Here is a 27,975-nt window from a genome sequence, read left to right as displayed (position 1 = left end):
TTCGTAACACATTTATTCTGGATGATGTGTATGGTGATAGAGGTGCTGAGTCTTCAATTTGTTTCTACGAAATTAATAGGTCACGTGACTTAACTAAATATGTATGTGGAACGGTATTGATTAAAATGGTATCAATGGATACTTTTACTTAAGATACCGTGTTCGGACAATTTGGTAATTGGCTCGTCATTTTTGTGGGTTGTCGTGTTCAGACTAAATTACTTTGTCAAACTTGGAATGGGGTATTACGATATGAAACACACTCTTCTAGGATGGCGTTTGCAGTAGTACAAGTAGTTAGTCCGTCGTCAGTGACTATGGAACCAACAGGTAAAGCGGCTTTAGCAATTATGGTCGCGTATCGTGGTAGAACGCAAAGGTATAAATAGAGACATGCAATTGGTGAAAGTCTCGCGTACCTACGGGAAGACGAACCGATGACGCCAACGTTGTGATTGAAGGTCCGAGACGTCTTAAAAGATGGTGAGTCAGGAGGGAATAGGTTGGACTCTGTGATTGTCTCTCGAATATACTTCGGACTTTTCCAACCTTTGAGTTTTATTGACCTAGCCTGGGTGTTTTTCTGTTAGATATTGGGATTGGCAATTTGTATCTTTAAGAGATTGGGATTTGGAACCCTTCCGGGAATAAATTTGGTAGAAATCTGTGTTGAGCAGTGTATAAATCATGGTGCCTGCTTCCTAGGACTCTTTTGCTCTCTCTTTTATTCTTTCCGGTAAGGATTTTGGGTAGAAGTCTCTGTTGAGCAGCGTATAAATGTTATTGTCTGCCCCCTAGGATTTTTTGCTAAATATATATCTATATTTTTTTGCACTTTATTGCTACAGGGACACTACGAAGAATTTTAAAATCGTGTACCTGGTCCGGGGTCCTTTCCAGAATTGGATACAGATGAAATAGGCACACCTTTGTGATTTTGATAAGATACATTACTCAAAGGTACTTATGATCAGTATAATTTCCATTCTTGGTTATATAGCATAGCAAGGAAGCCCCTCATAGTGGAAGATAGGTGGTAATGCAGAATATAAAAACTCTTTTATACAGATATATGGAATACCTCTGAATAAATACCGGATGTATCGTGGTTTTGCCTTACAAGTAGGACGATGTTTGAGGCGCCTTCTGAGGGTATTTCAATACTGTGTCAAATTACAAGAAAGATTTAGAGAGATTATAATAGGAAAATGAAAGTCAGATATATAAGTACAATTATCCTTATGTTGTCTTTTTGTTACTATCCTGTCAGGATAGAGTCGCACAAAGAAGAAACTGTGATTATCCCCTATATCTATAACAGCAACCATTATAGGTCAATATTACTCCCTCATATAGTAAGTATTTTACCTCTAATTCTATGTTAGGGTTAGATCACAATACTCAATTTATATGTTGGATACATATTCTTGTTATTATAGGATACTTCCACATGGACAAATTGCTATTAAATTATTTTCTCTCAAAAAAAAATTCTTTTTTGTTAGATAAACCAATTCCTAGTGTATAACTGTATATGCTGGGGTCTTTTTAGGGTTAAACTGGCTCTCTTTACATTACACTATTTGGTATTGTATAAATGTATTATTTGGTCCAATCGGTGTCTTTTTAAATATATTGAGTATATTAAAAAAAAAAAATGTTGTGGCTAGTGATTAATTTCACTTTTACATGTATATCTTTCTAGGAAATCCCAGAATTTGAGAACCTACGATTTGAGAAATAGCGGGTCCTGATGAAGGTGGTTTCTACGTTCTATATGCCACCGAAACGCGTTGACCAAGTCTTTTTTGGAAATCCTACAATTTTTGTAGTAGCTCCCTTTTGGGGGCCATAAAGACTGTTTTATAACTAATAAGCGTTAACTGGGACAACTATTGAGATCTATGTATAGGATATTTATAGGATGTGTATGGTATGTGGATGGATGAATGAATAGTATGAATTTTCAGTGTTCTCTTTCTGGGTTTCGCTTTGGAAATATAAATTTTGTATTAGGGAATCTGATATAAATTATGTGCAAAATATAATGATGATGTCATAAATGAAGATTGATTTATACGTGGAAAATAATTATATTTTTTAAAAAAAGGATAATAAATAGAAAAAAAATAATAAACAGGAGTAAAAGAAATACATTGAAGTGGTAAATTGGTGTTATTTGTTATTTAGCCCATGTTGACTTAGATGTAAGAAATTAGAACACAGGTCTTGAAGGAGCATTATTTGTTAGGCTCCACAGAGGCAATCCACACAGAAGTCCCACCTGCTAGCGGGGCTGCGATAATGATGGCACTCTGCTTCATATACTGTGGGAGTGTCCGATGCGGTCTTCATACTGGTCCAAAATTTTAGATGAGATTGACGACCTACTCAACACTGAAATCCCACGTCTCCCAGTATATGTTATCCTGGGCCTCCCCAACCCTATCAGTTTCCCACTGAAGAGCATGAGGGGGCGACAGATGAGGTTAGCACTGGGCGCCGCATTACAGAATATCTTGATGAACTGGGGGACGAGTACTCCTCCTACATATGTGGGGTGGCTCCATCGGATATGGCGGCACATCATTGGGATGGAACACATTTCTGCCACCCTAAGTGGCTCGGCAGCCTCCTTCCAGAAAGTATGGGGTCCTTTTATAAAACTACTTCTAGCGGAATTCAAGGAAATCACCCAGCCCAAATACATGAGGGTGCTGCGACTCTCTGATTTGGGGAAAGAGACGCAACCTACTCCCACTGTGTGATGGAAACCGTCATTGTGGCAAGACACGATCTAGACAGTGAGGGGCCAAGGGATATCGGACAAGGTGGGGGGGGGGTTCAGTTCTTAGTTCCATATAAACAGCTGTATCTTTCACAATGCAATGCCCTCATTGCTCTGCTAGTGACACGGATGTACAATTTTATTAGCGAGTGATATACATTTTTTTCACGTTGCATAAAATGTATGTTCGACACATTCTCCTGCATTACACGGCTGATGTTGGAATGTTGTGTACTTTTGAAAACGCTAATAAAAACATTTAAACATAAATATTCTGTCTGTGAAGAATTGAGAAACCAAGTTAAACACATTCTGTCTGTGAATAATTGAGAAGCTGAGTGGCAGCTATATAATTTCAACACATGACCCAATTGACCGTCAGCACAGCTTTTCACCCAAGCAGCTTCCAGCATCAATCTCTATTTGTCCACACCTCAGACTGAACAACCCACAGCCCATTACCGAACCCATGGTTTGGTAACAGAATAACACGAGCATCCAACTCAGTCCCACAGCAAAACCCCCTCTGTCACAAGTGACCCACAACCATTCCTGACCAAAGACAGAAAATTCCATCGTCTCTCTACCTTGAAACTATTCTCACCTCTCAGACACTTCAACCTATATCATAAACAGATGTAGGCACTCTCCCTGCCACCACCCTTCCAGGTCACTTCACTACAACCAGTACCCAAACTTCCTCAACCCCCCAAAAACACAACTTCCCATATGGTGAACATTGGCACCAAATTTCAATTGAAACCACTACTACACACCATCTTTCTTAACACACAAAATGACACCCTGAATACATAAATTAAATCACTGATATCTGCCCTTTTGAGGTGCTGTGACATTCTTGCCATTCGGGAGGATAGGCCTGAAACTGTACCGTGTCAAGAACAGCTCAGATGAAAGGGAACATCTGAGAGGGAGTCAGGTGTGACTTTGGCACGTTGACAGTGAACCGTATCCAATGCAGGAGGACCGCCGTAGTCTGGAGGTGGGAGATGACAGCCTGGAACGAGCCCGCCTTCAATATCCAGTTGTCGGGATAGGGGAACTGGACAAAGAAGAAGTAGTGCAGCACACACAAGAAGTCTGTATAGTTGAAATAAGTCATAACAAGTAAACTGAAGTAATCAAAGCTGTAAGGTCCATAGCGTTCATATTTTCTCATGGCTGGTTTTATTCCTTTACATTTCCAATATCTTGGTATGTAAAACCAGAAGCAGCCAAAATGTGTTTCGTCAGTTGGACTGAATGTCTTGTCAGATGGGCAAGCAATATCCATTTGGCATCCCAAAATGAGCAGAAATTGTCAAGATGGCTGAAGAGATAGGGGCGTCTCTATAGTAACATCTCACTGTAGAGATAGACATTATCATGCGCCGACACTGAGCTGAAGCGGGTAATGCGTCACGGTATGGAATCCCAAAGGGGAGTAAAGGGAAGACTAATGCAGTTCCCAGGGAAAAAGTCAGCAGCAGACGAGGACGAGCTGAGTCAGTCACTGCGAAAATGGCCATGGTAAGCCTAAAAACTGTGTATCGCGTCCGTAGATTAAGTGCAGGCAGTCGGGATAGTGGAAGACTGGCACCCTTGATCTCTGCAGATGAGCTACAACCACCACCATTAACTTGGTGAACAACCGAGGGGCGCTGGTAAGACCACCAGGGAGCACAGCAAACAAAGTGCTTGTGGCCCACCAAGAACCGCAGGTAACGCCTGTGGGCAGGAAGGACGGTAATGTGGAAATAGGAGTCCTGCAACTCCAATGCTACCATACAGTCTCCCGGGTACAAGGCAGAGAGGACTTAGCGAGCATTTTGAAATTCTCCTACTTGTGGAAGAAATTGAGAGGTCTCAGGTCTAGGATAGGACAAAGGCCTCCATCCTTCTTGGGCACAAGAAAGTAGCAGAATAGCAACCTCGACCTACTTCTGGCATTGGCCCTCTTAAAGGTTCCCTGTGCCAGGAGAGCCATCACTTCCTCGTGGAGCAAAGAGAGATGGTCCCACACCAGCCTGTCACAAGTAGGTGGCAGGGGTATAAGGGTAGACAAGAAAGGGAGTGAATATCGCCTTAGGACAATTTGGAGATTCCATCGGTCTGATGTTATAGACCTCCAGTGAGACAGGTGATGGCGTATCCTGCCTCCAACTGGGTCTCCATGATGGTAATTGGGTAGACTATAAGGGTTTCGAGTTTGCTGCTGCCAAGGGGGGAGGAAGGCAGGGTTTGACTGGTGGGACCTCTGGCTGCCCGACCCATGGGGACTGTGGGTACCACGTCCTCTGCCTCGCAGCAGTTGGAAAGCTTCCGCGTCACTGTGTCTGGGGGATAGAGACGTGGCTGGAAGCCCTTTGAAGGCCACAAAAGGAGAGAAAGGTGGTTTGGGGATGGTGAGGGGCAATTGAAAGGCCCAACTAGGTGGTCATAGCTCTGCTGTTCTTAAAGGGGCCCAGCGCTGAATATGCCCCGTCTCCGAAGAGACAGGAGCCATCAAAAGGGATGTTTATGAGTGATGCTTGGACATCCCCTGAAAAGCCAGTTGTTCTCAGCCAGGTGTAGTGCTGTTAGGCCACCGTCGAGGAAACCGCTCTGCTCAGCAGGTCGGTGGTATCCAGTCCACATCTGATCGTGAACTTAGCTGCATCTCTCCAGACAGCAACAGCCAGGGAGAGTATGCCCAGGGCTTGTCTGGGACCATGGGCAGCACCTGTGCAACCGAATCCCATAGAGCATGGGAATGCCGGCCCAAAAGACCTGCAGTGTTCACGGACTGCAGTGCCAGGCTGGTGTAAGAAAACATCTTCTTCTGTAAAGTATCCAGCCTCTTGCATTCCCTATCCGGTTGAGGGGAAGGGGGGTTGGGGGGGAGGGGGGTTGGGTTGGTTGGGATAGCGCCAGGATTTAAATGCAAGGTAAAGTCTTGGACCGCCAAGCTCTCTGGGGTTTTGTGTTGCATGAGGAAAATGGGGTCTCCTGGTGCTGGGCAGGTGGTGGCAGTGGGCAATCGTCCTGTTCACAGGAGCCACCGTGCTGGGCTTGGACTAAGTCCCAAGCAGGACATCTGTAAAGGCTTGATTAAATGGGGGAAGCAGTTCTGGAAGAGGGTCACTTCAGGCTGAAGCATCTCCGTCAAGACGTTAGTCTTGACTGCCAAAGAGGGCAGGCTAAGGTCTAGGATAACTGCCGCCCTTCTCACCACCATTGCAAAGGGCTCTCCCTCGCCCATAGCCACAGTATAGGAAGAAAGAATGCCAGTGTCTGGAGAAGTGTCCAGTCCACTAGCTTCCACCAAGTCCTATCACAAGTACGTTTGGGTTGAAAGGGAAGTATTCTTCAGGTTCCAACAATCCCTCCAAATCCCCCACGAGTCCTAGCCCATTGGAATAGGGCTCAGGCTCTGACCTGGAAGGCATGGCTCCAGTTGGCATCGGACGACACCTCTCTGACTCTGTGTCGGAGATCAGAATTGGGATGGCGACGGCAGCGGGCACCAGCAGTGCCAAGAGCGCCTACTTCGGGTCCGGTGCTGGGGAAGGCAGAGGTGGTATGACCGGCGCTAGTTCAGATCCATCTGTGTCCCTAAGGGGCATGACTGGTGCCAAGGTTGGAGTCACAAGCGTAAATCTAGTAGGGGCCCTTCTCAAACCAATGGGGCCCATAGGCGGACCACTCAAACAAGAGGCGCATGGCCGCATAAAACTCCCGAAGTTGAGCAAGAGAAGCTCCGGCTCCCAGAAACTTGGGGAGGCGTAGAGCCAACCCTGGTGCTTGCTCAACCACGGAGCCAAGCTTCGAATGTCGATGCTCCGTTGTCTCTTTGGCCCATGGATAAGGTGAAGTCAAAGACCTTTTTGACTTCTTGCTCTTCTTCTTGTGGTAGGACTTACCCGAGTGACCCAACGCCTTTGTGTGAGACGAAGATCTTGGGCTCTGCCCCCTTATCTTTTTTTTTTCTTTTTCCTAGAACTTGGAACTGAGCCATAAAAACCACAGTTTCTTGACCAAGCTATTGCTTTCTGTCAATTTGTTTAAAATTCTGTTTTTGCGGTATCACAGTTCAATTTTCCTATAGAAAATAAATGGAGAAAATGCATTTCGAGAAAGCCTCTTCCCCTTTTTCTCAGCCCTCACTTGACAGTTCACCCCAAAAGTTTCCAGGACGGAGTTGTGGTGAAAGAACATTTTTTTGTAAAGTTTCATGAAGATTTGTCAAATGGCACCCAGGTTTTAAGCAAACCAAAAAATAATTTCCTATCGAAACACGATCCTAACTATAACTACCCAATGGCGACCGCCAGTGGACAATATATATATATATTGTATGAATATACAGAGTTAAAGGGACATTAAGGTTAGATGAAAATGTCAGTTAAAACATACAATTTTAAACTAACAAAACCAATGAAATTCACTGGTTATAGTTATTTCAAATAACTACAACTGGTGCCCTGACGTAACTATACTCGCACCCCCACGATTCGCAGTGTTGTTATTCATTATGCCATGCCAGGCGTTACAGTGATGTTATTCGTCATGTCATAGAACATGTCCTGAGTGATGTCATATGGGAGGTAATTAGCAGTGCACAGCGAGAATGCTAGATCTGTTGTGTCATTCACATTATTACTTTATTCTTCGACCTAGACGACAGCATGGGACAATGGGTCATGCCACGTCTGTTACTGGCTAACTTCACTGTGAGCGGCAGTATTGTTAACTTTCACAAGGAGCACGTCTGTGCACAAAGCGGGAGTCTTCAGTTGCAGGGGTTACCATGTGAATATGTGAATGTATCCTTCTTGAGATCACAGCTAGATTTATGCCTTCAGGAAATTATTTTAATACTGACAATGGGTCAGCAGCTCCCCCCAACAATGATGTTCTGCATAAGCCATGACAAAACAAGCATTGAAAACGCCAAAAGACTGACAGTGAATGCCAGACCTACTGGCTTTGCAAATAGTTGTTTAGCTATCTGATTTGCGAATAGTTATTGTTGCTACCGAGCCTAGTTCTTAACCATGCCTCATTGATGTTTGTTTTCTTGTCTCCCACCTAAAATTGTCTGTGCTGCATGTCAGTGCCATAATAAATTAACAGTGGCTGGAGTGGGCTCACCCTTTGTACTTTAAAGTGTACTGTGGTATTGGGTATGTGGCTAGGTGAAGTAATAAGTTGTTTTTTTTGTCTTTTTTTTAGTGTCTTTGGAGAAGCTGCAGATGCATAGTTAAGGTAAGTGGTTTTTTTTTATGTTTTGCCTGCGCAGCACTTGCGCTGTGCTTGTGAAACCTATTGTTTTTCATATAAACTTTAATGGTGCTTACATCCCGTCCCCTCTTTTTCCTGGCTTTTTTTCATTGGTTCCTGTGCGTGCCACTTACTTTTCCTCCATTTCTATTGGCAGTAGCATATTTCCCTGCATGTACCAATGCTTCTTTCTCGTCTGCTTCTCTTAGCAGTTTCCCGTCGCCAAAATACTGTTAAAATCTGTTTTGTGGAAACTATTTTTTCATAAAGCTTTGCCTCTTTTTGCTTTTTTGTCTTGCAGCAGATTTATATAGCAACTTATCACGTGAGATATGAAGTGATTTGTCCAGAATGACAGGATGTTGCTCCACCGAGACTTGAACTGGGATCCCCAGTTCTCGAGTCAGCAGATCTGGCCTCTGTGCCAGATACTCTCCACTCCATATTACTTGTCGGGGAGCTCTTTCCTTCATTCCGGACGATGATTGATCAAAATAGCATTTTACTCATCACATAGGCGAAACCGATGCATTACTAATGCGTGTTGCTTTTACACTTTGACATACACATCTTATTACACCAAGCTATTGATTTAGAACCACACTTTTGCCTTCTACGAATTACAAAGTGTTTCAAATGGAAGGTTTTAGCAAGTCATCAGAGATGGCGTCTCAGTGGATGACTGCTGCCGAGGCCCTGACTCGAGTTATGGAGGACAGCTTAGGTAGGATCAGATACGGACACAGCTTCTGAAGGAGAAAGAAATGGAGCCGAATTCGGAAGCGATTTTTCAGTCAGCGGAGTTCCATCTGATGGCTCATGTTTCAGCGATTCTCAGGAATGTTGTCACAGCAGTCATGATGTCCCTTCGCCAGCACGATCTGTGACAGAGACAACAGTAGCCGCGTAGACCAGTCCCGAGAGCAGGCATGTGCGGCGACAAGAACAGACCGAGCGCTCTTTTGGCAGTCCCACCAATTTAGGCCAGCCCTAAATTTCCCTGTTCAATGCAGACTGTAGATGTAAAGTCGATACAGCAAATATTTTTTGCCTGTTGACTAGGTCCATCTCTTTTTGGTGCTGGCCACCTCGAGGGAATTGTGTACCAAACAAATTTGCATGCGACCAGTTTCTTAGGGAGCATGTAGGCACGACTAGGTCTCATTCTTGGGCACACCGGTGGACTTCCATTTCACTTGGAGAGTTGAAGAATTTTCTGGGTGTTACGCTAGGTGTGAGAAGTTGGCCTGGTATATGCTGTTCACTAATTAAAGTGGGCACCTTGCACCAGTCCAAACGACCCTTATTGATGATAGGTTAAAGACAACCTTTATTGAAAGCTATCCTAGTGGTAGCTATGGAGAGCAGCCTTCAGGCTAAGTATTGAAGGAATGTAAAGCAGCTTGTTTTACCAGTCTATAATCTCTTGAATTACCAAATGAAAGGAGAACCACACCAGGTATATATAAAATATATGTATTTATTTCTAAACACTCCCTACTAATCTCTTTATGAGATTAGAGGTCAAAGCACATACGTTACAATCATAAGATCAACAGTAAATAGCACAATATACGATAGGCCCCGGGGGGGGGGACCGAACCATATAATAAGTAAGTGGTATAACAACCCCGACTTGACTAGAGACAGTGCCTAGAGCACGTAGAATCGCTGGGACCCCAAGGAACCAAGCAAGGTAGTGATGCAGGAGACCCATGGGGGACGTGTGCAGTGTGTGAACACAGACGCGAGCCCCGTACAATTCTATGCGAAGGTCGCAGTTGGAAAATTAAAGGTTAAGGACACTTAGGAGAGGATTCTAAGCAACCCCTTTGGAACTAAGACAGTTCTAAGACCAGCACCATTGACAGTACCGGAGTACTTGTGTTACCTATCCCAGAGGAGCCGGGTGCATAGGGGTCAAGTGGTGTCGGAAGCGTTCGTCGATTTCAATGGCGTCTTGCAAAGAAGTGCTGCTGCCGGGAAGAGAAGTGTCCGGTGCAATCCAAGCCTGGATCGGATAAGGGAAGAACCTGAAAGCAGAGGGGACAGAGTCTGGGTCACTAGCCAGTGACCAGGGGCACGATAGGCGAATGCCCACCGATGTTGGATGCTTCAGGTGCGAAGAGGTGAAGCTTGACTGCAGCCACGGGGACCATGAGACATCGACAACGACCAGGACCTGGATTCCACGAAGGATGTCGAGGGCTGGAGTGTCGGATTGAACACAACAAACCTTGGCAACAACAACCCACGCAGGAAGAGAAAAGATGCTTCGGTGCGGACCAGCAAGGTCCCGGGGGCTCCCCAAGTGAAGGAGAGTCAGGGCACGTCTGGAGCAACCAGGGAAGCCCACTGTAGTTTAAGGATTCCTTCTCAGGGACCCACAGGTCAACGGACCAGGGATCACGAAGGGACCTCGAGCGAAAACACAAAGGGCCGGCTCACGGAACACTCGTGGAGTGTAAGCTGGCAATCTTCAGTGGAATTGCAGCTCGGGGTCAGGGCTACAACTAACCTAAAGCTCAGCCTCAGAGGTCACCTCAAAGCTGATGCTTCTGCAAATCGTTGCGGTGCCCAGGGGTTCTGGTTGCACGGTCTCGGCGAGGGATACGGGCCTCTGACTTGATGTGGGCACTGATCGACCTCAGAGACCTCGGGAACCCACCTCCTGCACTGCAAAGTTCTTCAGAGTCCTCAGGAGCTTCGGCAATGCAGACCTTTCAGATGAGTCTTTGGTGCCTGCCAAGCAGGCGAGTAACTCCTTTACTCCAAGGGAGATTCTTCGGTCATTCAACGAAGTGTAGATAGTTGAAGTTCTGGGATTCTGTTGCAGAGTTTCGTCCAGGCGTAATCTAAAGTCCTGTAGCCAGGGGTTCCTACTTTATACCCAAGCAAGGGGTGGGACAAACTCTGGGGACCCACCTATGGGAGGGTCAGGAAAGAGGGGTGGCTACACCCACGTCCTTTGTCCAGTTTTGCTCCAGAGCAGGGGCTGGTAGCCCCTGCAACAGGTTTGAACTGGACTATGCACAGGGACACCAAATGTGCCCCCAGTGCAGACTTCAAAGCACTCTTGGAGTGCACCCACCCATCCCCAATACACTAAAGCCTGTCTGGTAGGTGGTCACACCTCCCTGTGACAGGAAACCTATTTTCAAACCTTCCCCTGCCGGAGTTTCATCCAGCAGCAGGACGGCAGACTTGTGTCTGTGGCTGGCAACATCCATTTTGTGGTGCCCGGGTTCTGTTAAGCTGGTACCGGTGTACTGGTGTTGTCATATTTCTCCCTCTTGTAGGGTGGAATCATACCTCCCCCGCCAGTTACTGGCGGCGAGGTATGATTCCAAGGTGTTTGACACCAAGCACGACATGTTTCTGTGCAGTCATTTAAAAGTTAGCATTTACCGCGAAGTTATAATGCACTTAAGAGTATATGGTCTGGCTGCATCACATACACCCCCGGAGAATAGATTCCGAAGGATGCAGAGGGGCCCTGCTCACGCCTGGGCACCCTCTCACATGAAAACTAAGCACCCTGCCTTCAGAGTTGTTAAGGCCTGTCATATGGGTGACTGGTAGGTTTATATGTGTAGTGATCAGAAGTGATATAGGTAACCTATATCGCAGTAAGGGGTGCATGCACCACCTTACCCAGGCTGCAGGAGCAGACCTGTGGTGTCATTTTGGAAGTCTTCCCAGGGGTGGCACAATACATGCTGCAGCCCCTTGTAGACCTCTGGGGTACCCTTGCCCTTGGTACATAGCATACCATATACTAGGGACTCATAACGGTACCCCAGTATTCAATCTGGAGTGTACCTAAAGTACATGGAATCAATTTAAAAGAGAAAGCAGATAGGCTTGGGTCCTGAATAGCAGGATCCCAGCCAAACTAAGTCAAAAACCATCAAAACACCAGGAACAAAGTGGGGGCAACCATGCAGTCAGATTCCACCTTCCTACACTCTGTCTCTGTAGCTGAGGAGTAAACATATTTGTTTATAGTCCCAATGATAAACAACCATTTACAACTGCCCAAAGTTGTCCATTGGGGCAGTTCCAGCTCTTTTTTCCTATTTAGGTTAAGCTGTATAATGGTAAAAAAAAACCTGTTGTGGGATTACCAAGCACTTACAGGAGCTTATAGCCCACCCATCGCTTACCATTTGTTAGCTTTACTGTCACTCATTTGCCTATTTATTATTTAATGGTTTTTCTTGCCCCAGCTTGTCCACCTTGTGGCTGTCCCTTCTCTGGAGAACAGCCTCTTTTTCATCTCTCTGATTGGCTGGCATCTATCCTTCCACTGGTCACTTTTTGCAAACTACTTTTTTCTTTTTGGCTTACCACTGCATGAGAGTCCATGTGTTTTCCAGCTCTCCTCTGCTTGTGTTTCTGACCCCCAATCGCCCCTCTGTTGCTGTCTCCCTCGTGTGATGCAAGCTCTGTCTTGTGTGCTTCTTCCACTCAACAAACTCACACTTGCTCTGAGTTGGTTCTCCCTTGTGTGCTGCTCTTCCTCTCCCCTACACCACAAGGCTTCCCACCCCTGCTCACTCCCCCTCCACTCTGCTCACTGCCCCTCCACTCTGCTCACTGCCCCTCCACTCTGCTCACTCCCCCTCCACTCTGCTCACTGCCCCTCCACTCTGCTCACTGCCCCTCCACTCTGCTCACTGCCCCTCCACTCTGCTCACTGCCCCTCCACTCTGCTCACTGCCCCTCCACTCTGCTCACTCCCCCTCCACTCTGCTCACTGCCCCTCCACTCTGCTCACTCCCCCTCCACTCTGCTCACTCCCCCTCCACTCTGCTCACTCCCCCTCCACTCTGCTCACTGCCCCTCCACTCTGCTCACTCCCCCTCCACTCTGCTCACTCCCCCTCCACTCTGCTCACTGCCCCTCCACTCTGCTCACTGCCCCTCCACTCTGCTCACTCCCCCTCCACTCTGCTCACTCCCCCTCCACTCTGCTCACTGCCCCTCCACTCTGCTCACTGCCCCTCCACTCTGCTCACTGCCCCTCCACTCTGCTCACTGCCCTTCAACTCTGCTCACTGCCCCTCCACTCTGCTCACTCCCCCTCCACTCTGCTCACTCCCCCTCCACTCTGCTCACTGCCCCTCCACTCTGCTCACTGCCCCTCCACTCTGCTCACTGCCCCTCCACTCTGCTCACTGCCCCTCCACTCTGCTCACTGCCCCTCCACTCTGCTCACTCCCCCTCCACTCTGCTCACTGCCCCTCCACTCTGCTCACTGCCCCTCCACTCTGCTCACTCCCCCTCCACTCTGCTCACTGCCCCTCCACTCTGCTCACTGCCCCTCCACTCTGCTCACTGCCCCTCCACTCTGCTCACTCCCCCTCCACTCTGCTCACTGCCCCTCCACTCTGCTCACTGCCCCTCCACTCTGCTCACTGCCCCTCCACTCTGCTCACTGCCCCTCCACTCTGCTCACTCCCCCTCCACTCTGCTCACTGCCCCTCCACTCTGCTCACTGCCCCTCCACTCTGCTCACTCCCCCTCCACTCTGCTCACTGCCCCTCCACTCTGCTCACTGCCCCTCCACTCTGCTCACTGCCCCTCCACTCTGCTCACTGCCCCTCCACTCTGCTCACTGCCCCTCGACTCTGCTCACTCCCCCTCCACTCTGCTCACTGCCCCTTCACCCTGCTCACTCCCCCTCCAGTCTGCTCACTGCCCCTCCTCCACTCTGCTCACTGCCCCTCCACTCTGCTCACTGCCCCTCCACTCTGCTCACTGCCCCCCCACTCTGCTCACTGCCCCTCCACTCTGCTCACTGCCCCTCCTCCATAAACACATTTTTTTGCCCGGTCCAGGCAGCAAATTGCTGCTACCTCCTCTACCTTAAAAAGCGCATTCACAATCCTTCAATTTTATATATATGTTTTTTTTTTTTTATAAATCTTGCATCTGTGAATTAAAAAAACAATCCACCCACACCATTCTCTAGGTACATATCCATGGTGACAAATATGCCCATCTACAAAATGCTGCACTTTTTATTTTTTGTTTACCTTTTGGCCATGCTGCACAGCATGTTGCTGAGGCTGCAGAGCATTGCCAAAAAATTGGAACAGGCAATAGGTCCCAGAGGCAAGAACAATTGCCTTTGCCAATGCTTGTCTAAGGCACAAATCAGCATAATTCGGTGGAAGAGATCAAGCTCATCTAGTGCCACTATTTTCAAACATCATGTCTGTTCAGTATTTCTCATTTCCCTCCCAGATTCACACTTGCTCTTATGTCCTGAACGCTGAACTTTTCACACAGGAGAGGTGTGAGTGCTTACCCCTTTTAGCGGAGGGCCCCCTCCAGCTGGCCCCTCCATGACCACTGAAAGACTCTTGGAACTTAGAAGCGCGAATGCCGAACAGGGGTTTCAGGCCGTCTTCCGTGGGAGTCACCGCCTCTTCCACCTCATTCATAATGGGCTGGAGATGAGATGAGCTGCAATAAAGATGAGAAACAAAGAGTTCACCTCTGCAGAAGCAGAACAAGCGGAAAACACATAGAAGACATGTTTCATGGACCATCAGAGAAGCTCTTGAGGGCCAGGTGGGACCCTTGTTTGGAGGTCAGTAGGGGTGATTCCCTTCAGGTGGTGAGGTAGGCCTTCTGACACTGCACTCTGAACCGGACGTACTGCAGTGGACCGAACTATAGGCACATAAATATGGAATAATCGGTGGAAATACTGTTTTTGGAAATACTTCCACGTTTCCTTCTGTAGAGTTACCAACCTCAAAAAACTGCTAGCAAATACACACTGTGGGCAGGCAGACCGATTCATATCAGATATGATTTGGATCAATATATACTGAGATCTGTTGCAAAACAACACAAAAAGCAGAACGAGACGCGTGGCATTTACTTACCAGTGTTAAAAGATGCTTTTCAGGAACACGGCTCTGGGCTGCTTTGCATCGAGGGAGCGTTACTGGAGCGGGTTTATGAAAATCGCCCAATCTACTGACATAGTCAGACGAGGCTTTGTGTCAAAAATGAATGCCTACTTGACCAGACGGGATTCCTACCGGACAGGGCGACTAGGCAAAATTTGCGACGGACCCACAATTGGCTCATGGAGGTGAAGGGACGGGAGGACCCACATATGTTCCTTTCGCTGGACGCTGGCCCTTTCTGGAGGCAGCTCTGCGTAAGTTTGGCGTTGGCCCCAACTTCAGGAAATGGGTGGGGCTTCTATATACAGACCCCAGAGCCCGGATTAAGGTGAATGGGATCGTGTCTGAGGATTTTCCTATTAGGAAGGGGACCCGGCAGGGATGCCCTCTATCTCCAATACTATTCACCCTCACCATCGAAATAGTGGCATGTGAGGTCCGACAGACAGAGGAGATACGGGGATTTCAAATATCGCAGACTGATACGCATGAAGAAAAAATATTGTTATACGCAGATAATATTCTGCAATATGTAGCCCAACCGGCCACTACGGTCCCCACATTGTTTAGGCTTCTGGGCAGGTATGGCTCCTTTTCAGGGTACTCGATAAACTGGCATAAATCAATCCTGTATAGCCCGCGACAGGAAGAAACATGCCCCCCTCTCCCTGAAGCCCTCCAGGCCACACAGACCGGGTTTACATACCTGGGGATTTACCTGACCACGGATGGACTTATATCCTACCAACGAAACATTCAGCGAGTGATTGCGAATTTTGCGGACGATGCTCGTAGATGGAAGGCCCTTCCCCTCACGATACTTGGTCGAGCCACCATGTTTAAAATGATTACGTTGCCTCGTCTCTTGTATGCGCTACAAAACGAATACTTTCTCCTACCCAGACAGACATTCAAGGTGATAAATGCGGAACTGCGCTCCCTGTTATGGCTGGGAAAACAACCACAGATAGCACTGGACACGCTCCAGAGAAATCAATATAACAGGGGGATCTCTTTACCAGACGTGGAGTCATATTACTGGGCTGAACACCTGGCGCCGATCAATGAGTGGCTCCATGCCTCGGCTGATCACCCCACGTATAGATTGGAAAGGGACACCATGGCACGCAGTACTACTCTGCACTATTTGTATGTGGCAATTGGGAAGAGACAATTACTCCCGGTCACGCAGCTCACCATAGAGGTCTGGGAAATGGCAACAAAGATGATGGGGTGGACACATAAACCAACAAAGCAGACGCCAGTATGGACCTGCCCCTGGATGAAGGAGCTCCACAAACTTAGGGGTTTTTGAGGCTGGGATGACATTGGAATCTCCACACTGGTGTACTTGGTGGTGAAGGGGATCATAAGCCCTATGGGACCCTGGCGACGGAGTACGGGCTATGCGCCACTCAGTTCCTTAAATATGCGCAACTGCGTCATGCGTGGAGGGCTGAAGCAGCGCTTTTCTCTCCCTTGCCAGAATATGCCCCGTTGGAGGGTCGTCTGCTGCAAGAACAGATACCCAATAAGTTAGTATCCCTGACATATAAGACCCTGAATAATAACACACCTGATAGATTGAGGAGACTGAGAGCCAACTGGGAAGGGGACTTGGACGAGCTGGACACAATAGAGTGGGAAGCAGCCCTGATGCACCACAGGGAAGTCGCGATTAAATCCCGGCTACGACTCATCCAACATAAGATCCTGCAAAGGGTATACTATGATAGGGTTCGGCTACACCACATGGGTCGAGCCAGGGACTCCTGTTGCCTTTGTTGCGGGTACCCGCAGGGGGACTTCTACCATGTTATTTGGGACTGCCCCATAAACCACACTTACTGGACACAAATTCTGGGTGAGTTGAGTAAGGTGCTGGAGGCCGCGCTCTCAGTGCAGCCAAAATTTGTTTTATTGGGAATAAATACTGATGTAGACCTGAGCCGCCCGCATCTGATCTTTGCAATGCTAGCCCTTGTGGTGACCAAAAGGGACGTGGCGCGGGCGCGGGGAGCGGCGATACGTCCCCAACTGGTGAAATGGAGGAGGGGTATGGACCTCTATATGGCGGCGGAAAGGGTCACCTACAAAGCGAGGGGCTGTCCCCGGAAATTCCGCAGAGTATGGGGAAAATGGAGGAGGTACCATGGTCTTGAAGGGGGTCTGGGACCAGATTGACACGCTGAGAGTCCTACTGAGCGAGACCTTGTCCCAAGCTGAGGGGAGACGGTCCATGGGACTTAGGCCTGAGGGGAGTCGATGGAGCATAAAAGGGCACTATGGAATTCCGCCCTGTGAAACGAAACTGGATATTGTCGGACTGATGATCATGATGTTGTCAGTATTGGTGATGGGTGGGGGGACGAGGTAGCGCCTGGGTATGTGGATAATCACTTGTGACTTGCCAGCTGTGTTAGTGTTGGTTAAAATACAAATAAAAATATTTTTTTAAAAAAATGAATGCCTACTTGAAGTGGGGCATAAACAAGCAGGGATGCGTTACTTACTTAAAAACAGCCACACTGCATGTGGGCTCCAGTGCACACATCAAATGTGTGGGGTCCTTCTAAGCTTTCCTAGGATTAGGGACTTGTACTGGAAGGATATACTTCGAGTGAAAATCCTTTGCTAGAAAGAACAAATTAACCTTCTCACCATGGTGTGAGGATCTGCAGGACACAAGGCAGCCTTGTTGGAGCAACATCGCGGGGGTGACAACAAATGTGTTTGCTGCGCTGCATTGCGTAAAAAATTAAAAAATCTTGACATTTGCTGTTTTGATCATGATTGGATGGCTTTGCTGTCTATCTCAAATGCCTGCTCTTGATTGGATGGCTATGTTGTCTATCTCAGGTGCCTGCTTTTGATTGGATGGCTTTGTTGTCTATTTCAGTTGCCTGCTCTTGATTGGATGACCTAGCTGTCTATCTCAGGTGTCTGCTCTTGACTGGGCGGCTTTATTGTCTATCTCAGGTGGCTGCTCTTGATTGGATGGCCTAGCTGTCTATCTCAGGTGCCTGCTCTTGATTGAATGGCCCAGCTGTCTATTTCAGGTGCCTGCTCTTGATTGGATGGCTTTGTTGTCTATCTCAGGTGCCTGCTCTTGACTGGGTGGCTTTGTTGTCTATCTCAGGTGGCTGCTCTTGATTGGATGGCTTTGTTGTCTATTTCAGGTACCTGCTCTTGATTGGATGGCCCAGCTGTCTATCTCAGGTGCCTGCTCTTGATCGGATGGCTTTGTTTCCTATCTCAGGTACCTGCTCTTGATAAGATGACCTAGCTGTCTATCTCAGGAGCCTGCTCTTGATTGGATGGCTTTGTTGTCTATCTCAGGTGCCTGCTCTTGATTGGATGGCTTTGTTGTCTATCTCAGGTGCCTGCTCTTGACAGGATGGCTTTCCTTAGTATTCTTCTGTTTGTCTCATCCTGGAGTATTTTAGTCTCACAGTGGTCTGAGATGTACCCTTGCACTGCAGATTTGCTTTTATTCAAGGCGGGCCTATAGCCAGCTTTAGCTGCCTGGTGAGATCCCAAATCACACATGCATACAGAAACAGAGAGGGATGTTTTCACTGCCTCTTTCAGCCATCCCATTGTTTATGGTACTTATGTCTGACGTCACAAACTGATGCCCAACTACCACCAATGTGGTTAGAGATAACCGCTAATATGGCACCTGCGCTGCTCTTCTCTTTAGTATTAGACCTATTATGGGCAATCCCCACTGACGCCAATTATATTCCAGGAGGTATATAGGTGTCAACAGACTCCTTTGGTTCCCAGAGGGCTGAAAAGCACTACATGCCACGCACACGTTATATTTAATATAAAATTAAAAAATCTTGAATTATTTTTTTACCATACATTATCATTTGTTCAACTTAAGCAAGATGAATGTTTGAGTAAGCAAATATAATCTCCTACTGACCAATAATCACTTATAAGCATCATGTTTTCGGTGTCACAAGAGGGTCTCAACTGCTAAAGATCAAATTTCCATAATTACGTAAGGAAGTATGGTTTTACTTTTTATCAATTGAATGTGGATTACGTGTATTCATTTTTCCTATACATCCCTAGTTTGTTTAATAACATTTTTTTTTTTTTTTTTTTTTTTTTCTTTTTTTTTGTCCTCATTGCTACCATGGTTCCAATGCCAAGCCAGATTAGCTTGCACATGACTGTCTCAGTTCATAAGAACTGGCAGGGATAAGGAAAACGAGATGGAAGGTACACAATATCCCTCAGCCAATGCAGTGTCAATCTTAGAAGGCGAAGAGGCAAGCGATTCCCATTTTATAAACCACCAAGGTGAGCCCGGGCTAGGACCAGGTAGAGACAAATCACATGGTGTAAACGGCAATGGGAGCACCATAATAGGATAATCATGGGACCCGGGGAAAAAAAGAAAAAAAAAAAAAAAAAAAACCCCGGAAATCAGTGAACCCATGATAACAAATGCCAGAAAGCTCTCTTATTCTGATTGCCAGCTCTAACAAGGTCCATACGTGATGTAGACAAAACGGAGGTCTGCCATTCACTGAAGGAGGGTGGAGTCGGGTCTTTCCACTTCTTGCAGATCTCCCTTCTTGCCAACAGCACCGCGTAGAACACCAATTTTTTGGCTGCAAGTTGTACTCCTTCCAAGACCCCGAAAATCGCTAGAGATAAGTCAATATTAACATGGACCCCCAATGAAATGGTTAGAGTATTACTGATAGCTGCCCAGTATGGCTGTAAAGTGGGGCAGTCAAAAAACATATGGGTGTCCGAAGCAGCCAGAAGACCACACCTTGAGCACGCAATAGAGTTGCCCTCGGAGAATTTAGATAATCTAAGGGGAGAATAATATGCCCGATGCAAAGTAAACAAATGGTTCCTGCGTAGCCAAGATGGCTTCACTATGGTGTATAAAAGGTCGAATGATACTGACCAGAGTTCTTGTGCTTTGGGACCAGAAATTAAAGGGCTCCACAGCAGGTCCGGCAAATTAAAGACGCCATCCGTTTCTTCCAATAATAGTCGATACCACTGTGAAGTCTCTTTCTTACCCAAGGGGTTGTTAACCAGATTATTTATAAGTGGGCTACATCCTCCAAGTAGGAACCTATTTCTTCCGAGGGGTTGTTTTATAGGCCTGAGTCCAGCTATGCATTTGAAAGTATTTAAACCTTGAGAGGTTAGGGCCAATCTTAGCCTGCAGCTGTTCCCATGCAAGCAACTCCCCTTCAAAAAAGAGATCTCCCCAGACCTCTAGGCCTGCATCTCTTATAGGTGCCGCTAAGATATCTCCGAGCCAGTCAGGGTTTTCAGGTAGCCCCCATAACGGAGTCTTATCACAATAGTAGCCTTGTTTAATAGATCTAGTGACTTCGGCCCACAACTTTGCCAAACCCTGTAATACTTTCAGTTTAATTTTTTTAAAGTACTTGGGGTTGCCAAATTTAAATAAAAAGGCAGATTGGCTAACTTTTTCCCCTTCTAGCATGGCTGAAAACATCCGCCCCACCCCGTAGTCATAAGGTAATTTTAACAACATACGGGAATGAGTTAACTGAAAAGCCCAAGCATATAGTTTCAAGTCAGGGGCAGCCAGGCCCCCTTTGTCCCTTCGCCTCCTAAGCTTTATCCAAGAAATCCTTGCCTGTTTATTATTCCAGATGAAAGATGTTATATCTGACTGTAACTTAACTAAACAAGAGAAATCAAAATGCAGGGGAATGGTAGAAAACAAAAAAGAAACTTTAGGAAGAATCGACATTTTAATTAAGTTAACCCTCCCAATTAGAGATAGTGGAATACAAGACCATGAAAGCAATAACCTGCGACACTCTTTAGCTACTGCTGTTAGGTTAACTTGAGCAATTTTCCCTATGTCCTTCCCAATATGTAAGCCCAAATACCTCATCGAAGAGCCTGCTTGTAGATCCCTAGCTTGCCCGTCATCATTCCAGACAAGCATCTCGGTTTTGGCATCATTTATTTCGTAACCGGAAACCTGGCCAAATAGATGGGCTAACTTTAACACCAAAGGGAGTGCGGTGGCAACATCCGAAGTAAGAATAAGCACATCATCGGCATAAAGGGCTACTTTCCTTTCCCAACCTTTATATGAGAAAGGTTTGATGTTGACCTCCTCCCTCAGTTGTTGCGCAAAGGGTTCGATGTAAAAATCGAACAGTAAGGGGGAAAGTGGGCAGCCCTGCCGAGTCCCCCTAGTAATAGTGACTGGGTCGGATAACTCTCCATTGACCAACAGACGTGCAACTGGGCTATGATATAACAAGCTTATAACCCTGCGAAACCCAGCCCCCACGCCAAACTTAGCCAAGGCTCCCGACAGGTATGACCAATTGACTCTGTCAAAAGCCTTGGTCGCGTCCAACGTGAGGGCGGCCAAGGGGAGGGCACGGGCCGATGCTATATCTATGGCACCTATTAAATCGTAGGTTAGCTCATATAGTTGTCGCCCTTTAACAAAGCCCTTTTGGTCAGAGTGGAGGACCGAAGGCGCAATCACAGCCAACCTTGATGCTAAAATAGTGGTAAAGATCTTATAATCCACATTGAGTATTGAAATTGGCCTATAAGATCCACAAGCGGTCTTTGGCTTCCCTGGTTTCAGAATAAGTGTAATAGAGGCATTATCCCATGAGGCTGGGGGGAGCTGCCCTTCCAATAAGATTTGATTGAAAAGAATAGTGAGGAATGGGACTAATTCTATTTCAAGGGCTCTATAGATTTCTGCCGGCAAGCCATCCGGCCCAGCCGCCTTCCCCTTCTTACTGCTTTTAATGGCGGATCTTACCTCTTCCTCAGTGATGGCTTTATCTAAGAGAAGAGATTGATCGGCCGATAGCGAAGGAAGATTAATGTCTTTCAACCAGCCCTCAATAGAATCTATCGAGATCTCCTTATCCTCCTTATAGATCACCTGAAAGTAATCTCTGAAGGCACCCCTAATATCCTCATCAGAGTGTAAGGTATTGTTATCTACCATTATTGCGGCAATGTTATTCCGAACCAGATCCGTTTTGATCTTCCAAGCCAGTAGTTTCCCAGCGCCCTCGCTATATTCAAAGTGGGCCAACTTACTTGCTTCCCATCTTTGTTGAAGTCGAAGATTTAATATCGAACTCAGACTACCCTTCAAGGCTAGTAGTTGACTGTGAAGATTGGACGGATCTGATCCGGGAGCCACATAGTTGGTATCTATGTCTTGTTGTATTTGACATATCTGAGCTTCAATGGAGGTAACTTCTTCTCTATGTAGCTTCCTGCGGTATGAGACTTTCCCCATAATAACCCCTCTCAAGAAGGCTTTAGAGGAATCCCAAATTATTCTAGTCGTGGCTGAACCTCTATTGGAGTTCAAAAAATTCTGGGTTTCAGATTTAAGAAATGCGATATCCTCATGAGATGAAAGAAGAGAGCGGTCAAAAGACCAAGACGTGGAGCACTTCTTAATCGGTCTAGCCAGTTCCATTACTACGGCCGCATGGTCAGACAAATGTAATGGGAGGTAGCTGATAGCCTTTACGGAATCTACCAGTCTCAGACTTATTAGGATGAAATCAATTCTGGACTGGTGGTGGTATTTAAAATTCCGAAAAGAAACCCCTTGTTGTTGTCCAGACCTCATTCTCCAGATATCAACATAACCATATTGTTTCATAGCGCTTTGCAGCAAGGCCCTAGATTTGGAGAAGACGGCAGAACGATTATTAGCCGATTTATCCAGTAAAGGGTCCAATACGATGTTAAAATCGCCTGCCAGAATAATCGGATCAGGGAAGGAAAGCAGATGTGAAAAAATTGACTCAAGAGTAGAGGGGTCATCCTGATTCGGACCATAATATCCTACAATTGTGTTTAGCATACCAGACATAACCACTGACGCTATGGCCCATCTGCCACCTGGGTCAACCGCCCGTGATATCAGCCTAGCTTTGGCTCCCTTTTTAAATATAATTGAGACCCCTCTTGTGTTAGTTGTTTGGGTTGTTGAAACTGCAAAGTCTATCCACCCAAATTTCTTAAGAAAGGCAAGCATTTCGGCATGTGTTAAATGTGTCTCCTGGAGCACAATGACCTGCGTATCCAAGTCCCGTAAATATTGCATAATTCTAACATTTTTGTGAAGAATGATAAAAACCTTTTCAGTATGTAAAAGTGAACATAATACTGTTCCGAGAGGCATCCTTTGCAAGCCCTGACGAATGCCCCTGACCCGCTTTCAGGCACCTGCATGGGCAGAAATATGTTGGCTGTTTAATAGATGAAAGGGACATTGTACCCAACCCATCCAACAGATACTTTTAATCATATATAAGGTATCTCCAAAAAAGGGATTTTCTTTAGGTTTACCCCATGATATGTTTAATAGTATCTGGATCCCACTATCATCCAGTTATAAGCATTATTAAGAACTCTCTCGTAGGAGAGGTCGAGTCCACCCTGGCAGTATCATCTTACCAGAGTGTGGCGAGATTGCTGATGAAGCATGTCACAAAATGTGGGTGAGACCTTGTCAGTCATGAAGGTTGGCTTACTAGTTTACACTATGGTGTAGATCGAATAACCAAATAGATCATTTCCTCAGCCTCCACTGTATCTTTAATGCGGTTGTGTTGTTGTCTTCCAGCCATTGTGACGGAGCTGACTACAAGCACTGGCTAAGAGACTTGTTTGTCAGCACTGGTATCGACCAGTAGCATTTTTCACATCTGGAATACTCTAGAAGTAGTCCACACACATTGCTGTTAATGTCTTGTTTTGTAATTACTTTTTATCATTTTTACTTTTTTTTATGGAGAGAGCCTCTACAATCCCCCTCCCCTCATTGCTCGGCTGTTTCCCTTGTGTTGTCACGTACAATGCTGTCCACGCAGACTGTGCAAAGCAGTCATACAAAGTGTGAAACAAGAACTCCTGAGACAGGAAGCCACTTTGATAAGCGAAGGAGTCAGATCGGGTCCAAGAATATGGTTTTAGAAGTATAATTCTCGCAGTAAAAAATTCTGCTAAGAAAACCTACACCAAAAAAAATGTAATTGCCTGAACATAGATCATCCAGCTTAAAGATGGACTCTTAGCTCTTTAGAGATTTATATCTTAGCCCTCTTTCTATAGTAGTGGATTAGTAAGTAAAGGTCTGGCTGTGAGACGTGATGTGAGCTAGGAAAACAAACTAAATGTGCCAGTCCTGAGCGATCTCAGCTCCGTTGTGTGGCTGAGGGACAGTGACGTGGTGGGTAAATCAAGAGTTGGAGAGAATCCAGTTGTGAAGTATTTGAGGAAACAGGCTTTTTGCAAGTTAACCTCTACTTTTTGACCACATTTTGACTACTAGGCACTGGTGTAATGGCTCTGTAACGCACTAATTCATATAATCAGGCCTCAATGCATGTGCTCTGACCCTTTGAAAGTATATGGTCAATTAGCTTGCTGGACGTGGCCCTTTTTGCAGGATTATCTCCAAACTGTTTGCCTTCCTCTTCCTATTTTTCTGACCCTTTTTTGTTGGCTTTAGGATTCTTGGCACTTTACCACTGCTAACCAGTGCTAAAGTGCATGTGCTCTCACCATAAAACATGGTATGATTGGTGTACACCCGTTTGGCATATTTAATTTACTTATAAGTCCCTTGTAAAGTGGTAAACCATATACCCAGGGCCTGTAAATTAAATGCTACTAATGGTAATGCAGCGCTGCTTACACCACTCATAGAAGTAGCCTTTCAGACTTGTCTCAAGCAATTATGTGCAGTTTACTGCCGCTTTGGCTCGGAATTTAAAACTGCTTGCCAAGACTTAAACTCTGCTTTTATTACATATAGCGGTACCCCTAAGGCAGGCCTTAGGTAGCCTTATGGGCAGGTAGGACATATGCCTTCATTGTGTGGCATGTCCTGGTAGTGACTGCCTATTTTGTTTCTCACTACTGTGAGGCTTACTCCTCTCATTGGCTAGCATTGGAAATTCCCTTATATATACTTAAGTGGTATGTCCTGATCTGAAAACAGTAGCGTTGCCATGTTTGGTATGTTTGGAATATGGTAACAAATCCTGCTTACTGGTGTAGTTGGATTTTACATTACTATTTTAGAAATGCCACTTTTAGAAAGCAAAAGACACACAATTGTTGGACGGAATGCAGAACAAATCAAAACATTCACCCCCAGTGAAGAGATACTGGTTAAATACATCGTTCCTTTGCTCACCATGCCACCCCAGTTTAGACCTGGCCATATGCAAATCAATCTTGATTCTGTGCCTCATGGGAACAGTTCAGCCCGAACTTCCAAGCTAGGTCCTCCCTGGACCATGAACAAGCATCCTAGGACTGGTTTCGGGGTTTCACCCGTCATCAGCCAGGATAGCTTGAATCCAGTGGCACAGTGAGCCCGAGAGCCATGTCTGGGCATACCCGGTGCACTTAAGACGAGAAAGAAAAAGACACAAAATTGATGGACGGAATACACAACAAATCAAAACATTCACTCCCAGTCACGAGATCAGGGTTAACTCCATCATTCTTTTGCTCACCATGCCACCCCAGTTTAGATCTGGCCATATGCAAATCAGGCTTGACCCTCTGCCTCATGGGAACAGTCCAGCCCGAACTGCCAAGCCAGGTCCTCCATGGACTGGAAACAGGCATCCATTTCTCTGTTCTTATGACACTTTGTGTTTTGCAGCCTGACTCCTATCCAAGTCTGACCCGGGTGACAGTGAGTCTTGTGCATACTTTCCATGCAACCACAACACAGGAAGGGCTGGGTGTGAGGGGGGTTACATTTGAATTCATCTTCATATTGATGGTCTTCCTGGGCTCGAAGAGGGTGTTCACACTTTACTATTGTATAGTTTGTGCCCTGCCCTCACACAAAGAGCTGATTTACCCCCTATTCATGTCTGGAGCCAGGGCTGGGTTGAAAGGGATATTGTGCACTTGAAAGGGTTCCTTTGAAGTTCCCACTTGAACAAAGACAAATTTAGGTAAATGTGCAGGGGCTCTGTCCCCATGATTTTGGACACTGCGTGTTACTTGTAATTAGATGCTGCTGGCTCTACAATCTGCACATTGCCAGAAGACTGCTATGCTGCCAGGAGGGACTGCCATTGGGTCTACTTGCTTTGTTGTACTAACCTGCCTGCGAGGCTGCTGGAGAGACTGCCACTTTGCAAACTGCTTGTATTTGCTGATGTGTCCTGTTCTCAGCTCTAGTGCAGAGCTAGTGCTCTCTAGGACTGTGGCACTCAATAACGGGTGGCCTGAACCAGGAGTCGCCTGCCAAAATTGGTTGTGTCATCCACCAAGCTACTTCAAAATGTTCACACGTATGCATAGGTCAAAAGCCCACACAGCACAGGTGTCTCAGGACCAGGGTCTTACTTGTAAATGTAAATGTAAATCCAGTATTTATAAAGCGCAAACAGCTACCGGAAGGCATCCCAGTGCTGGGGGCCGTAGGGAAGATTAAGCAAGCTATTGCCCAGAGTCACATGGTGCTGGGCTGACCAGCTGCCGGTGCCGGGGATCGAACCGTGAGCCCCAGATTCCAGCGTCAGTCGCCCTTTCCGCAGCGCCACACCTCTTCCACTTGCACTAAATGCAGCTGTCACTCACATTTCTGATAGTCTTAAAAGTCATGGGACGAGAGAAGGAGTCCCTCTGAGCACCTCAACCTCAAGTCACCTGTGTTCCTTTCTGCCTACTCCACAGAGCCCCAGCACATCCTTCCCTAGAGCAGCACTTTTGGGCTACTGTTTATTTGGTTTTGGTCTAGACAACTGTTAGTAAATCTGGCAACACTGCCCAGATCTTGTTTTTGGAATGTTCCCTTTTGTTCTGTTTTAAATAAAACTCTGTGCACATGTCTCAAAAGCTGCTTCCAAAGGCCACCCATTCATCGTCAGGCATTAAGGGCCTCATGTAGGTAGCTAAATACCAGTCGGTAACGGCCAAAATTCGGTAAAAAACTCGTTACCGACCGGTATTTAGATAGTTGAGATGTAGGAGGCCAAAAACCCATATTCGGTAAATATGAATCGGTAAATACCGATTCATATTTACCGAATTCTAAAATACCGCTTCAAATTTACCGAATACATATTTTCCGATTCGGTAAATATGAAGTGGTAAATATGAAGTGGTAATACGGAAAAAGATATGTAGGTAAATTCGGTAATTAAGAAATCCTTGAAAATCGGTAAATAAGAGTCGGTAATTAACACTGATAGAAAGCAGGTGGTAATCATCAACAGTGCATATAAGCAATCCCAAAATGCAACAGCATGGACAACATGGCCGCTCTGTATGTCATTGCAAGGCGGCTACGTCTACAGGCAGCAGGACTGAGGATATGGAGACGGGAGGAACGCATCTACAGACAGCGCATCACACTCTTCCAACTGACTGACGCAGAGATACATGAAAGGTACAGGCTACACTCCCAAACCATCATGGACCTGATAAGGGACCTGCACCCACTCCTGGACCAGCCAACAAGAAGGGCGCATGCCATACCACCACATGTGCAGGTTCTCTGCAGCCTACACCTACTTGCATCTGGCAGTTACCAGGGGGTGATAGCTGCGGTGGGCGGTGTATCCCAGAGTTGCCTGTCCCGTTTCTTCAGGAAGTTCCTGGATGCCATGATGCAGAGAATGCACCACTACATCAGCTTCCCAAACACACAGGCTGAACTGCAGAAAACTAAAACTGACTTTTATCACATGGCACAGTTCCCCCATGTCATTGGCTGTATAGATGGCACACACATCCCAATCTGCCCACCAGCTGCCACTGAGCACATCTACAGGAACAGAAAGTCCACCCACTCCATCAATGTGCAGGTAATCTGCGATGCAGGGAACATCATCACTGATATCGTTGCCAAATTCCCTGGGAGCACCCATGACTCCTACATCTTCCAGAACAGTGGGATCTACACACGACTGCTTGCGGGAGAATTTGGAGAAGGATA

At 46.4% G+C, this 27,975-nt stretch overlaps 1 protein-coding gene across 2 annotated transcripts in view; it reads right to left on the bottom strand.

The window, feature by feature from the left end:
- LOC146799813 (NACHT, LRR and PYD domains-containing protein 3-like) overlaps nt 1-27,975 on the bottom strand; it is a 919,540-nt gene that overhangs the window by 705,855 nt on the left and 185,710 nt on the right. For both annotated transcript variants that reach the window (XM_085620694.1, XM_085620695.1), the window contains exon 2: nt 14,366-14,523. In XM_085620694.1, the coding sequence (XP_085476820.1) occupies nt 14,366-14,501 (136 nt within the window). In that variant the 5' untranslated portion in view covers nt 14,502-14,523. The remainder of the gene's footprint in view (nt 1-14,365; nt 14,524-27,975) is intronic.

This window comes from Triturus cristatus, chromosome 8 (assembly GCF_964204655.1).
Source record: "Triturus cristatus chromosome 8, aTriCri1.1, whole genome shotgun sequence".
NCBI lineage: Eukaryota > Metazoa > Chordata > Amphibia > Caudata > Salamandridae > Triturus > Triturus cristatus.
This window is presented reverse-complemented; position numbering and strand designations above follow the sequence as displayed.